Source organism: Trichechus manatus, unplaced genomic scaffold (genome assembly GCF_000243295.1).
Source record: "Trichechus manatus latirostris isolate Lorelei unplaced genomic scaffold, TriManLat1.0 scaffold00005, whole genome shotgun sequence".
In the NCBI taxonomy this organism is placed as follows: Eukaryota; Metazoa; Chordata; class Mammalia; order Sirenia; family Trichechidae; genus Trichechus; species Trichechus manatus.
In genome coordinates, this window is record NW_004443941.1 from 34,438,050 (window position 1) to 34,454,698 (window position 16,649).

At 36.2% G+C, this 16,649-nt stretch overlaps 1 protein-coding gene across 17 annotated transcripts in view; it reads right to left on the bottom strand.

The window, feature by feature from the left end:
- BIRC6 (baculoviral IAP repeat containing 6) overlaps positions 1–16,649 on the bottom strand; it is a 364,754-nt gene that overhangs the window by 299,790 nt on the left and 48,315 nt on the right. For all 17 annotated transcript variants that reach the window (XR_002824888.1, XM_004369572.1, XM_023736211.1 and 14 more), the window contains 4 exons: positions 14,708–14,790; positions 10,101–10,323; positions 9,863–10,023; positions 8,185–8,243 (listed from right to left, as the gene is read on the bottom strand). Coding sequence is in view for 16 of the 17 variants with exons in the window: in XM_004369572.1 (XP_004369629.1) it covers positions 8,185–8,243; positions 9,863–10,023; positions 10,101–10,323; positions 14,708–14,790 (526 nt within the window). In the remaining variant the exon portion in view is untranslated. The remainder of the gene's footprint in view (positions 1–8,184; positions 8,244–9,862; positions 10,024–10,100; positions 10,324–14,707; positions 14,791–16,649) is intronic.

The following is a 16,649-nucleotide window of genomic DNA, read 5'->3' on the forward strand; positions in this document are numbered from 1 at the left end:
AGTCTTTTTAACAAACGGTGCTGGCAAAACTGCATGTCCATCTGCAAACAGGACCCATACCTCACACCATACACAAAAACTAACTCAAAATGGATCAAAGACCTAAATATAAAACCAAAAACTATCAAGATCATAGAAGAAAAAATAGGATCAACACTAGAGGCCCTAATACGCAGCATAACAGGATACAAACCATAACTAACAACACATCAAACCCAGAAGATAACCTAGATAACTGGGATCTTCTAAAAATTAAACATTTCTGCTCATCAAAAGACTTCACCAAAAGAGTAAAAAGAGAACTTACAGACTGGGAAGAAATTTTTGGCTATGACAAAGGTCTAATCTCTAAAATCTATAGGAATACCCAACACCTCTACAACAAAAAGACAAATACTTCAATTAAAAAATGTGAAAAGGAAATGAACAGACACTTGACCAAAGATGACATTCAAGCGGCTAACAGACACATGAGGAAGGGCCTGTGATCACCAGCCATTAGAGAAATGCAAACTAAAAACCACAGTGAGGTAACATCTCACCTCCACATTACTGGTACATATCAAAAAAAACAAAAAATAACAAATGTCAGACAGGCTGTGGGGAGATTGGAACTATTATGCACTGCCAGTGGGAAGGCGAAATGGTACAACCATTTTGGAAAACAATATGGTGCTTTCTTAGAAAACTAGAAATAGAAATATCATATGATCCAGAAATCCCACGCCTAGGAATATATCCTAGACAAATAAGAGCCGTCACACGAATAGACATATGTACACCCATGTGCACTGCAGTACTGTGTACAACAGCAAAAAGATCGAAATCACTTAGATGTCCATCAACAGATGAATGGATAAACTATGGTACATACACACAATGGAATACTATATAACAATAAAGAACAATGATGAATCTGCTAAAAATCTCACAACATGGATGAATCTGCAGGGCATTATGCTGAGTGAAATACATCAATCACAAAATGGCAAATACTGCATGAGACCACTAGTATAAAAACTTACAAAAACGTTTATACACACAAAGATACAATCTTTGATGGTGTCTTAGTCATCTAGTGCTGCTATAACAGAAATACTGCAAGTGGATGGCTTCAACAAAGAAATGTATTCTCTCACAGTCTAGTAGGTTATAAGTCCAAATTCAGGGCATCAGCTCCAGAGGAACACTTTCTCTGTCAGCTCTGCAGGAAGGTCCGTGTCATCAATCTTCCCCTGGTCTAGGAGTTTCTCCACGCAGGAACGTCGGGTCCAATGGATGCGCTCTGCTCCCGGCACTACTTTCTTGGTGGTATGAGGTTCCCACGTGTCTCTGCTTGCTTCTCTCTTTTATATCTCAAAAGAGACTGGATTAAGATACTGTCTAATCTTGTAGACCTTATCAGTATAACTGCCACTAATCTATCTTATTACATCATAGTGACAGAGTTTATAACACATAAGGAAATCACATTAGATTACAAAATGGTACACAATCATACAATACTGGGAATCATGACCCAGCCAAGTTGACAGATATTTCTGGTGGACACAATTCAATCCATGACAGATGGTTACCAGGGAGGGAAGGTGTGAGGATGGAAAAACACTAAATAGACAATAGATAAGTGATAACTTTGGCAAAAGGGTAAGACTATACACAATACTGGGGAAGCCAGCACAACCTGTCCAAGGCAAGGTCATGTAAGCTCCATAAGACACATCCAAATTCCCTAAGGAACAGAATTACTGGGCTGAGGGCTGTAGGGACCATGGTCTCAGGGAATATCTAACTCAACTGGCATAACATAGTTTATAAAGAAAATGTTCTACATTCTAGTGTGGTGAGTAGCGTCTGGGGTCTTAAAAGCTTGTGAGCAGCCATCTAAGGTATTTCACTGGTTTCACCCCACAGGGAACAAGGGAGAATGAAGAAAACTAAAGACACAAGGGAAAGACTAGTCCAAAGGACTAATGGACCACAACTACCACAGCCTATACCAGAATGAGTCCAGCACAAATAGATGGTTCCCGGCTACTATCACTGACTGCTCTGACAGGGATCACAATAGAAGATCCCGGACAGAGCTGCAGAAAAATGTAGAACAAAATTCTAACTCACAAAAAAAAGACCAGACTTACTGGCCTGACAGAGACTGGAGAAACCCTGAGAGTATGGCCCTCAGACACCCTTTTAGCTCAGTAATGAAGTCACTCCTGAGGTTCACCTTCAGCCAAAGATTAGACAGGCCCATAAAACTAAATGAGACTAAAGGGCCACACCAGCCCAGGAGCAAGGAGTAGAAGGCAGCAGGGGATAGGAAAGCTGGTAATAGGGAAACCAAGTCAAGCTGGTAATAGGGAAACCAAGTCAAGGAGGGAGAGCACTGACATGCCATAGGGTTGGTAACCAATGTCACATAACAATACGTGTACTAGTTGTTTAATGAAAAGCTAGTTTGTTCATCTAAAGTACAATAATAAAAAAATAAAAAGAAATTTTGACAACAGGTATAAAAAAAAAAGAAATATAAATTTCTTCCATAACCGCTAATTTTTAGTTCATATGTACCAACATTCCTCTCAGTTTGCTTAAAGTACATTACATTACATTATCCTTTGTTGACCTTCTCTTCATGCTGTTCCATTACAAATACTACAAAAGATATCCTTCAGTCTCAGTCCTCTAAACACTGACCTGTGTCTACACAAAACTGTGCAATAGATGTCAGTCAACCCTCACTCAAGCATAATCTCTTGACACTGGACTAAAATCTCTTTCGATCAGTCTGTTTCTTTCTCACTAGCACCAACTTTATTCATTCAGTAAACAAAATCATTAGCAACAAGTATATAAAGAACACTCTTGGTAATTTGTGGAAATAAAAAACAATTAGAATATCTTTAAAATATTTGATAGGAAGAACACAAAAGAGTAAAGAAAATATAAAATAATCCAAGACTTGACAGCTATCCAAGTAAAGGAATGAACAACAGAGATTCACGGAACATCAAACACTTGGGGTATATACTGAAAGCTTGTTAACTATTTTATTCATGATCTCTTCAGCACGTTCACTGACAGCTTTGTCTCGAATTTCCCATATTCTAGGGATAATGTTCTCATTTCACAGAGGTTACTACTACCCTCTAAAACTGAAACCTCTTCCTGCTAAGCAGCAGAAAATTATAGTTATAAACTCAATAACGTAATTGTACCAGTGAAGCTATTCATTTATTTAAACGTTCATTTCGCTATGTCACGTGCAGCCTTTGAAGTTGACAGTGAAATATCTTTATAATATGTAGTACTCCACAATAAATCCTCAGGATGCTCATCTGTCTACTGGACTGAACTGACAAATGATTTTTTTAAAATTTATGTTGGCACATTGCCAAGAAAAAAGTAATTTTAGTCAATGTATATGAAAATTCACATATATTGTTAACATACATTGAGGACAATAGTCAAATGACATTTGGGATAAGATGGTTCTTTAAAAAGGAAAATATAACAAGTCACATTTATTACTCTGCTTTTTTTCTATTACTTTTTTAATCAACATGGAGGAAACAGCATACACTATATAATCTACTTTAGAAGAACGGCAGAGCACATTAATGACTTCGTCAAATTCCACAGTAAGGAAACCTATTACCTTTAATTACCTCAGAGTATCTCAAACCCACTGGACCACAAAATAACTTTTTACACAACATACCTATCAACATCCTGCAGTATATTCCTCAGATAATCATTTTGAAAAACTTCTCAATTCTGCTTGCTTAGGTAGTGTCAATCCCAGAGCTTCTGCCAGCCAAACTTCCTAAGCAATTGGGTTTTATTTAAGCACTTTTCTAAAACCTTATCAAATTTCAGTTCACATCTTGTTCAATCTCCTCCCAAAATTCTTCCTACCTCACACAGGAAGCAATGTATCTTAATTCTGACTTGTAGTCCAAAACCCAAACTTTTCTCTCCGCTATCCAGACACTTTCAAAACACATAACCTTCAACTTAAAAACAGATGAAAAGCCTCTTACTCTCCACTCGAATTTTTGAAACTAAAAAAACATATTCTATAATTCTTCAGACCATATTATTTCAACTTCATGAGAATAACCAAAAGTCGACAGAAGTTTTGAAAACTGCATCTATAGCTTCTTAGATATTTCAAGAAGAGAACACATATTCCGTTAATATCAAAGATACTTATGGCTACTCCACAAACCTCCAGAAACTAACCAATAGTCTTCCAATATAACAGAATTAGTTTGGAAGATATATACCTATTGCCAATGACTCAATTCCAACTCACAGTGACCCTGTAGGGAAGAGCAGAACTGTCCCATCGGATTCCAAGGAGTAGCAGGTGTTCGAACTGCAGACCTTTTAGTTAGAAGCCAAGCTCTTAGCCACTGCCCCATCAGGGCTCCAGAAGATATATATTACACTAAAAATGAATGTACTTATAAATCCTCAAAAGAGGCCATGAAAAATTTGAACTGTATCTTAGTCATCTAGTGCTGCTGTAACAGAAATACCACAAGTAGATGGCTTTAACAAAGATAAATTTATTCTCTCACAGTCCAGTAGGCTACCAGTCCAAATTCAGGGCATTAGCTCCAAAGGAAGTCTTTCTATCTTTGCTGGCTCTGGAAGAAGGTCTTTGTCATCAATCTTTCCCTGGACAAGGAGGTTCTCTGCGTAGGAACCTAGGGTCCAAAGGACTCACTGGGCTCCTAGCACTGCTTTCTTGGTGGTATGAAGTCCTCAACTCTCTGCTGGCTTCCCTTTCCTTTTATCTCGAGAGATAAAAGGTGGTGCAGGCCACACCCCAGGAAAACTCCCTTCACAGGGATATGACCTGGGTAAGGGTGTTACATATCACCCTAATCCTCTTTGACATAATCTCATCTTGCCTCATTAACCACAGGCAGAGATTACGATTTATAACACAGAAAAATTATAACAATCACAAAATGGAGGACAACCACACAACACTGAGAATCACGGCCTAACCAAGTTGACACATATTTTGGGTGGACACAATTCAATCCATGACAAACTGGAAGTATTCTTTTCTCTCATCCTTCGTAAGGACAACACGCCCACCCTCAAATGAGGTACCACATATAGGGTCAATAAAAATACATGAAAATTTTCTAGATACTAGGAAGTAAACAGAGTGGCAGTAGCTAAAGGAAGTGTGAAAGATCAAAAGAGCATAAATGCGAAAGATGAAAGTAGGAAGGGTTAAGGAAATAAATCAAAATCAGTTATTATAATTAAAAAAATACCTACTGAGATTCTCAGACCCAGAGAAAAGAACAAAGCTATAGTATACAATGGAGAGGTTACAGTTAGAATCAAATAATTTAAGAACAGAAAAAGGAATCTGAAGGAGTATTTGATTCAAACACTTCACTTTACAAAGGAAGAACTGAAGCCCAAAGATAACAGTTATTTAGCAGAAGAGTTTAAGCTTTAGCCAGGTCCCCACTGACCCTATTATCCTTTATCAAACTAAGAAAATGCAATAGTAATCCTTTTCTCCCCCCCAAAAAAGGGCAACATAGTGGGGAAAGACTAAATAGCAAAAATAAATAAAACAAATGCAATCAATTCTTTATGTTTCTGGAGCTAATTATGCATTTGTAGATCATTCAGGGAGTTTTCCTCCCCTTTTGGTTTTTTTCATTGCTAAGAACATCTTTAAGATAGTTGGAGTTTAATCCAAAATCAGCCTAGTGTTCTGTTTAGTGGCTTTAAAAACTATTTCATGCCAAGTTATGCATTACAGAGCACTTACTGCTCTATACTAACTATAACTTTATATACTATACTATACAAAACCATGTGCGGTGTAGTGAATTGCTTTAATATGGCCCTTCTAACAATGGTCTTATTAATTCCCATGAAAGGATTTTGTGAGACTATGCAAATCAGGTACTTGTGGCCCACAGGGGGATTAGACAGTTTTGTTAATGCAAGTAAGGTACATGGAACCCTGGCCTGGATGGGACCATGCAAATAAAGTACATGGAACCCCCACAGGGGATTTGTCAGTTTTGCTATCCCACCAAGCTTAAAGGGAGCCAATCCCAGAGGTTGGAGAGGTGACTACACTACCATCAAGAAGAAGAGCCAGGAGCAGAGCACATCCTTTGGACCCAACGTCCCTGTCCTAAGAATCTCCTACACCCAGGAGACAGAGACAGCTGTAATACTGAAGATGTCATGAGACAGCAGAGGCACAGGATCAGCAGACAGCTACAGCGGGCTAGCAATCCATGCAGCGAGAGAGCTGAGAGCCTTTAGGCAGAAGTATTGCTGGCAGAGTGGGATGTTTCTAGGCACTTGTCAACAGAGCTAAAGAGCTTTGTAACACTTGCCTGAGTGAGGGCCCAGGCCAGGGGCCAAGAGAAAGTCTTGCCTGCGGGCATGGGTGAGAAGAAGCAGTCCTGATCAAAGAACTGAATCCTGAGTTGTTCCTGTTACTTCCAAGTTGATCCTGATCCTAATTTTGTAACCTGTTACACTCCCTAAAAACCCCATAATCCTGAGTATAATCTGTGAGTTCTGTGTGGCCACTGCAACGAACCCAACAGAGAAGTAGAAAGTGCCGTAAGAGGGACGGCTAGTGTCAGAATTGTTAAAAAGATTGGAGAGCGGAGGTATGTCTAACCTCCATCTCACAGGAATCAGCCTTGGGCTGATGTTGATCTTGATTTTCTTTCCTCCCCCTGAAGTTAGATGAGGTCTGACACCACACCATTTTTACAACATGACTCTTCTGAAACAATTAATAAGTTATATATGTTCTTAATACATGACATTTGATAAGAAAAATAGCCACAATTTAATAATGTTACTTTTTAAAAATACTACTTCCCAGGTACTTTGCTCAGTGCTTTACATTATTTCTATCTCATTCAATTCCTAAAATTCTAAATAAGTGATGACAGTGTCACCATTTTATACATTAGGAAATAGAATGTAATAAATGACAGAGGTAAAATTTGAATTCTGACATAGTAGAACTATTTTGAGATGCACTATTAGCTTTTCCTATAACTACATTGAAATATGTTGCACCCTCCTTTGCCTTAATATTTCATAAACAAATGAGTAAGCAAGCACTTACTTGATGCCTGAATGTCTATGATTTTATATTTAAAATTTATTCTCTATTCACTTGTTTTCTTTTGAGAATAAAGAGTCTTAATATACTCTTCAGACAGGGATTGGACTGGACTGTGGGACATAAAGTGATACTCATGAAGAGTGTACCTCTAAGTAGATACAAGAAACCAAAAGGGCAGCTTCTGTCCAGAGGTCAGATGGGAAGGCAGAGAGGGTTAGGAGCTGGTTGAATGGTCATGGGGAATCAAGGGCAGAAAAGAGGAGTGTGCTGTCACAGAATGGGGTGAGCAATTTGGGTCACATAACAATCTATGTATAAAATTTTGTAAGGGAGACTAACTTGAAATGTAAACTTCATTTAACTACAACAATAAAAAAAAAAACGAGTCTTTTTAATAAAAACTACTTTCATTGAACAACGGAATACATTATACAAATAAACACATTTTAAAGAGGTTAATGTCAATTTCCTGACATCTGTGACAAAGATTTAGTATAACTGTCACTTAAATTCTCTTAGCTCAAATGAGTTCCATTTAAGTACGGAACATTAGGTACATACAACTAATTCAAGACCTCTGATAACACAATATTTAAGTTTTTGGTGTTATTAAAAATTTAGAGTTTATATTATCTAAGAAATTTAGAATCAAGTAATATTTTAGAATTAAATACTCATTTTATATTAACCAAGAAATTTTAAGTGAAGTGATATTTTACTGTTGATTAAATAATCAAAACCAGCTGCTGCTGAGTCAACTTCAACTCACAGTGCCCCCAAGTGTGTCAGAATAGAACTGTGCTCCATAGGGTTTTCAACTGCTGATTTTTCAGAAGTAGATCACCAGGCCTTTCTTCCAAGAGGCCTCTGGGTGGACTCAAACCTCCAACCTTTTGCTTAGCAGCCAAGTGCATTAACTGTTTGCACTACCCAGGGACTCCAGTGATTAAATAGATAGCTGGAAAGAAGCCAGTGCCTTACCTAAAACTGTATAAATCAGAAGATTTAAAATATATTATCTAACATTATTTACATACCTGTCACAGAATCTGACCTGGAATGCTCTTCACTGTCCGAATCCTCCAGTAAGTCATCACTTAAATCAAAAGACAAAGTAACAAATAATTTGAATTAAAAAAAAGCATACCTGATATAAGACAGCAATTAAAAAACGACAGTGTTACAACAAACACTGCTAAGTATCTCAAACATAAAGCATCATACAAAAGTAGTAAAACTAGTTTAAAAGAGATATAATTACCATTCATGGTCCTAAAGATTAACAATACTGATAATGAGTCATCTAAATCATTAAATGAAGATCTGCCTCAAACAGAGTACGGAAACCACTAAGAATCTATAATAACATTTGCAGAGATGTAAAGATTGTTAGATTAGACTAGGGTAGTTTGGCTAATTAAAAACATAAAACAGACCAGTAGCTAATAAAATCAAGCATAAACATCCAGTAAAAAATTTTATTAAGTATATTCTATCACTGAACTCAGAACAGTTATCCTAAAACCAAATTAAATAATTACATATGTATGCATATAAGTACGTGTGTTCACACACACGCGTGTCAATTTTATTGTCTGTTTGTTTTGAAGAGCTGTTGAAGCACTTCTTGACATGCAGGAAAACTATTACAACCCATAAGTTATGAGTCAGGACAACAAGACAATAGTCCCTTCTGTGCTCTTCATTCAGGTGGCCAAGAAATCACCATCCTCTCTCTCTGCATCCACCTTTATCCTCACTCTCTCCACTGTTAGCAGACAAGAAAAAGGATATAATTACAGACACTCTAGCACAATATTTGCCTCTTTCTGTAACATGCATGTCTACAGAGGTTTCTTAAATTGTGATAACCTAAATTAAAAACAAAAAATGTATTTTGCATAAAGGTACTTTTCCCCCTTTTGAAACAAGATACTGTACTTACACCTGAAGTGCACAAGCATTTATAATGCAATTTTATATAAAATGTAATTCTTAAGACACTAACATTTAAAATGTTTTGGGGAGAAAAATTTCACTTAGATTTTATGGACAAAGTTTCTGTGGTTTGGTTTGGTTTTTTCAAATCATAACTGTCCATAAACCAATTTCGTGCTCTAATTTAAAACAGGAAAAAGAATGCAAAAAAGTTTAATATAATCTGCTAATTAGCCTCAAATATTCAAACACTTATTGGCTGGTTAAAGATAAATACTAAGACACCTGGAAAAATAAAGATCAAGAAGAAATATTAATTAATTGGAAAATATCCAGAATGGAGAGATCTAAACCAAGAAAACACAATAGGTCTCATGTACAGAAGAGCTTTTATGTTAAGAAAAATAACAAAGTAGTACCAAGCTATACTGTGATAAAAGGTAAAATAAATAGTAGTTTATTTTAAAGAAGGAATTCAGATATCTTGAAATGAAGTTACAAAGATGGCTGTCAAGTAATCACCTTAACCAGCAAAGAAAGCTCTTCTTAAGGAATTATTGGCGGAGATTAAGATGAAAAATATATTTTACAGAATATGGCATTTCTGAATAAAAATTTTTCTTCAAGAATCACATAGCTCCTCCAGATTTCTAATCAATCATTTCTTCCCTGATACTGTAACCTAATAATTTTTCTGCCACCTTAATTAAACTATTAAAATATAAAATACAGAAAAAAAAGTAATTCTACAAATAGTACTAAAACAAATTCACATACCTATCTCCTTCCAATTTTGGTATATCTGAGCAACTAGAGGAGTCTTCCAGCCATGCCAAAGTTGGTCTCCTTGAATCAACTCCTGAGCTTGGTTCTCCAGAGAGGATAAGCTGTTGTACAATTACTGGATCATATGCATTAATTTCAAACTTTAAGTGCACCTAAACAAATGAAAAGTCTAAGTTTATAACTAATTTTTTTTCAATAACTAACCTGTTGCTTCAAAATTAATATATACCTTCATAAGTTTGGAAACATCCCATATGCAGATCTTCCCTCTTTTAGTTGCAGCAGCTAGAAAATGAGGGCAGCTCCCCGACCCAAAGCAAGATATTCTGTCAGTTCCATCTGTACAAGGAAACTGGGCAGGACTTGTTGCAAGAGTCACTGACAATGGTACATTCTGTGTGTGCTCGCCTTTCACAAAGGGGCAGTTTGGAGAATGTCTCTCATGTTCAGACCTTTACAAAGATTAAGAAAGGAAAAGTTTATCAAACAACAATACAATAAAGTCTGTACATGAAAACACAACCCTAACATCGTTCTCTTTTAAATAATTACTTGAACTTAAAGTAAAGGATTCTTTATTTAAAAGACTAAAAAAACAACAAAACCCACTGCCGTTGAGTCAATTCTACTCATAGCAACCCGACAGGACAGAGGAGAACCGCCCCCTAGGGTTTCCAAGGAGCGGCTGGTGGATTCAAACCATCAACCTTTTGCTTAGCAGCCAAGCTCTTAACTACTGTGCCACCAGGGCTCCATTTAAAAGACTAATTATACCAAATCATTCAATTTTCTCAAGACCACTCTAACATTTTCAACCACTCACTTTCACAGCAGTTGTTATTCACTTTAATTATGAATAAAGCCAGCATCAGATGAAACTGAGAAATAAACGCTGTAGTATAATTTATGCTATATTAACATACTGATAACATTGTTTAAATTCTTCACACTGGTTTGCTACAACTTTGAATGAATAACTACATTGTTTCACTTTAAAATTCTCCATATATATCAGTGGCCACAAACTACATATAGTAAAAACTGAATAAATGTTACTCATATCACAAAATAAAGTGATATCTAGAGTATGGGCAAAACAACATGTATCAAGAACACAGAAACGTACTTTATACATTCACTGTGGAACCCACCCAGACAAATAACTTCCAAACAAAATTTCTTTTCAAATTACCTTAGAAAGGTAAAGTTCACAAACTACACACTACTTCTTTCAAATAAATGCTTACTGAGCAAAAAGAAATTTCGAAGTAGCTTACTAGAAAACATTGACATTTTAAGAAAAACAAAATACTAGGACTTCAGATCAAGACTGGTACAATGACTTTAATAATTTTCTCAAATATTTAAAGCAGGATCAACTTTAACATTTAAAAATTATCTGCCCAACTATGTGACTCCTTTATTTCTTTCTGATTATTCTTTACTTTCTCTAGCTGTACTTTACAAAGCATTATATGAAATGTCAGGACCCCGCTATCAATAAAGAACTTTTTTATACTCATTTTTGTATTTCCATTGCAAACAAAGGAAAAGAAAATTTTCCTCATGAAACATGTTATTCCTTAGGTGTACGTATTTCCATCTACGCACACACAAAAAAAAAAAAACGTAACCCATGGTCACTGAGTTGATTCGGGCTCATGACAATCCTATATATGTGTAGAGCAGAACTACATTCCATAGGGTTTTCAAGGCTATGACGTTTCAGAAGCATATCACCAGGCCTTTCTTCTGAGGTGCCTCCAGGTGAACTCAATCCACCAACCTTTCAGTTAGTAGTTGAGTGCTTTACTGTTTGCACCACCCAGAGACTTACCTATATTCACATATAAATCCTAGACCATTTGTACTATGCAGATGTCACGCATAAATTCTTTTACATGGCATCCTCAAGCACATGACATTTAGAACTTCCCTCTGAACTAAATCCTTCCCCTTTCCATCTCTCTTTCCTGAGCTTTAACTTTTTAATAAAAATTTTATTTTTACTACTTACACGTGACTATATAAAGCTAAAGACCTATTTCAACTACAATACTCAACCCCAAAACCTCCTATCCCACCTCCAGGTAAACACTATTATGAGTTTTAAAATATTTTTCATAATTTTACATGCACTTATGTACATACAGAAAATAGAGTTTTTTCATTTTAAACCACCAGTATCATTGCATGAATCATTTTACAACTGCTTTCTTAATGCAAAAAATAGTGAAAGCTATTGATGGTATTAAAAAAGATGTAATTAGTTCATTTCTTTTAATTGCTGAATCATAGTTTTTCAATGCAGTTATCATCCTTTTTATACCTCCGTGCATACAAGAGCAATTAATTCCCTGAGGTAGATAAGCAGAAGTGGAATTACTGGGTAACAGAATACGCCCATTTTTTTTTTTTTTTAATTCTATCTCCCTCCAAAGTAACCCTATCCACTTCCACCACGAAAATATGAGAGTCCCATTTCTCCCCTCAAAGAGTCCAAGTTTTCTTCAGTCTTCATTCTTTTCTGCCTTACAGATTCAGAAGGTGTCCATGCTCAGCTCTCAAGTCCTCATCAATCCCTTCTCTCCAATCCATCTGAAGCACTATCCCCAGCCTTTCAGAGACCTCACCAACTGCTTAAGAGTTTGAGGAATCCTGAATCCTGGGGCAAGGAAGAAGCAGAATTTCTGAACCCCTGACCATATCAGGGCTACCATGAGGAAAGATGAGATTTAGGCAGCCCAACTTGGAAATCTGATTCAATCCGACACAGTAGCTGCAACAATGGCCTCACGTATAACAGCAATTGTGAGGATGGTGAGGGACCAGGCAGTGTTTCGTTCTGTTGTACACAGGGTTGTTATGAGTTGGAAGCGACTCAACAGCACCTAACAACAACAATGTCCCACTGAAAACCATTTATGAATGAAGTTGTATTCTCTAATATTATGGAAGGTCCAATTTTTCAAGTATAGTTTAAATAACTTTCTGAGGACTGGCCTAAGAAACTAAAAAACATATATTAAAATGATTTCTATATACATAAAGATGGTTTATATGGGGAAAGACTGAATTCTACACAAAACTTTGTCCTAAATTGGAAATTGCTCACATTCTAACCCCAGTCCTCAGGCAGATGACCAACATGAATTTTTTATACAGTATTTTTCAATGCAACTGGAATCCAAATGTACAGTCCACTCACATCCTCAGAACCGCATTAGTAATAAGTGCTTAATGTTGACTGTCAGCAACACTGAGTCTCCTTTTCATTAGTCACTTAATTTTTTTTAAACAAGTCAAAGAACAATACTTAGAAATCATACAATAAAATTAAGTTTTAAAAAAATGTACATTCCAATAATCTTCAGCAGTTTCATCTCATTCACATCAGCTGATGAATCTACTGATATTTCAAACTAATTTTAGTATAAAATAAGCATTAGATCTTAAAAACAAATTAATTTAATAGAAATCGATTTTTAACTGCTCTTCTCCAATAGCAAGGATACCTGTAAATCTATCAAAAACTAAAGATATTTAATCTACCTTTTCTATCATTTCATAGTACTGAAGAAAAAATAACTAATATAAATTAGATGATGACAGAAAGAATCAATGTGGAATGGTGGAAAGAATAGAGTACTAGGATGGGTTTACCGTAACATAGAGGCTGAGAGTACAAATTCTAAAGCCATACTGCTAGGATTCAAATCCTGGCTCCATCATTCACTAACCACGTGAATAATAAAATAAAACAAATTTTATTTTTTTACCCTAAAACTGGACAATTCCTATCTCAGAGAGTAACTGTAAGGATTAAACGGGAGAACGTTCTCAGTTTCCTGCAACAAAACAAAGATGAAAATAGCATCTATCTTATAGGGTTTGTGTGAGACCTGCATGAGTCAAACTATATAAAATACTTAGAATGGTATCTGATATAAAGTATTATATAAATATTTGCTATTATTATTACTATTTCTATTAACAGGGCCTAATAGCATTTATCTACAAAAATGAAATTTGAATATATAATCTCTAATGTCTAACCAAGTTCTAAAATTTAACACAGTAAAATTCAAAGACACTACCCAAAAAAAGAAAACCAAACCCATGGCCTTAGAGACAGTGTATGCCAAGTGATGTGAGAGAGTACAGACAGTCAGCACTACCTCCTTCTTTTAGAGCAAAGGCAGAAATATAGGTGGCAAGAAAGCAAGAATGATATTATATTTAGATCAGACAAGTAAAATTCGGAAGAGTATTTAGAGGACTGTCTTAGTTATCTAGTGCTGCTTTAACAGAAACACCACAAATAGATGGCTTTAACAAAGAGAAGTTTATTTTCTCACAGTCTAGTAGGCTACAAGTCCAAATTCAGGGTGTCAGCTCCAGGGAAAGGCTTTCTCTCTCTGTTGGCTCTGGAGGAAGGTCCTTGTCATCAATCTTCCCCTGGACTAGGAGCTTCTTCACACAGGAACCCCGGGGCCAAAGGACGTGCTCTGCTCCTGGCACTACTTTCTTGGTGGTATGAGGTCCCCAACTCTCTGCTTGCTTCCCTTTCCTTTTATCTCTTATAAGATAAAAGGTGGTACAGGCCACACCTCAGGGAACTTCCCTTTACATTGGATCTGGGATGTGACCTTAGTAAGGGTGTTACAATCCCACCCTAATCCTTTTTAACATAAAATTATAACTACAAAATGGAGGACAACCACACAATACTGGGAATCACGGACCAACCAAGTTGACACATATCTGGGGGGGACACAATTCAATCCATGATGAGGACTAACTTAGCCTAATATGTCCAGAAAAGACAAGACTCACCAAGGTTCATCAGTAGGTTCCCAACAAACAAGGCATACACTACATGTGAAACACATGGCTCTATCATCTCCAGATGACGCAGGCTGCAAATATAAAGAAAGGAGATAGAAATGGTTAACATTAAAACAGATTTTCAACAAAGCTCTTTTTAAAGAAGTTCATAATTTTAGGTAAATTTCCATAATCAGGGAAAAATATTAGCCTATATTATTAGGTTCCAACAAGTCAGTGAAACTGGAGATGTTTATGAACTGGCTTCCTTATTTGAAATATTGTGTTTAATCAGAAAAAGTCCACTAAATCAAACATGCAGGCACACACAATCCCTGAACTGGCACTTTCTAACTGCACCACTGAAGTATTTTCAATGTAGTTAAGTAAATGAAGGGGAACAGTCTAATAAGTTTATTATTAAAAACTGAATCCCACACAATACAACTACTAAAGAAAGAGCAAGTAAAAAGGAAAAGAAACTAGTGAACCTAGCTAATGTAATATACTTAAGACACAAGGAACAAAATGCTATATACACACAACACACACACACACACAGACATGCATCACTTAACATCCATGTTAAGATACATTCTGTGAAATAGGACATTATATGATTTGGACGTTGTGCAAACAACATACGTATTATAGGTTATAGGCAGTTCCTGGGTTATAATGTTCAACAACTCATCATTATGAACTAACCCTGTGAAGTCTATTATTTTAAAAATTTGAGGTACATACAGTGGTTCGTAATAACAAACCGGCACTACTTTGCAATAGACATGAAATTACTGTATTATTATGTCAAAGATGTTTTAGTGTATCTGGAAGTGTTTCTTTAATGTTTTTTATGCATAGAAAGGCACACTAATAAGACAGACATTTGACTAACAGACGTTAGATATGAACCATACCTAACTGTTCGGACTTATGTACAAAATCGACTTAAAGACAGACTTAGGAACAGAACTTGTTCATAATCCAGAGACTGCCTGTATATATGTACTGAACCATTATACGCCTAGCAGAGCAATTGCTCTGTATAGTTATCAGAGACACGAGATACACATGTCACATGTACGAGGTTGTTGCATTCGCTACATCCGGTTACACCCACTAAGTCCCGTTCCCCTATCAGAATTTCTGAACCCTATTATAACCTTATGGGACCACGGACGTATATACGGTGGCACGTTGCCTGAACAGAACGTTGCCCAAAAGGATGTTATGCAGTGCATACCTGTGTAGAGCCCTGGCAACACAGTGGTTAAGTGTTTGACTGCCAACCAAAAGGTCAGCGGTTCAAACCCAACAGCCACAATGCAGGACAAAGATGTGGCAGTCTGCTTCCGTGAAGATTTACTGCCTTGGAAACCATATGGGGCAGTTCTACTCTGTCCTACAGGGTCGCTATGAGTCATAATCAACTCAATGGCAGTGGGGTGTATGTAAATATATACATACATATATTAATACATCACATTTAAACATACCTTGGAAAACTAATGTTAATACTTCTGAGTACTTATTCTATAGATGTAAATTTATTATAAATTTTAGAAAATTAAAAATAATAATAAGCCCCTAACACAGGCAGGAGATTCTAGAGAACCTATGATTTGATCTCTTTGCAAAGATGGAATAAACTGCACAATGTCTAAACAGAAAAAATATCAAGTCATCACTTAACAGAGACTCTTCAAGGAAATAACACCAAATTGTAAGATGCTGTTGGGAAGAATGGTCCACATTCAACTCTTAATTTAGAAAAATAATTTCGGTGATTCTAATACTAGCCAGTCTCCACACTTTTCTAACTGGAAATCTGAAAAACTTCAAGTAAAATATCCAACTATATATGAGTTTCTGATTTAAATTTAGTTACAATATTGAGAACACTTCAAGATAAATAAGGAATACTCACTCTTCAGATTTTTTTGACAAT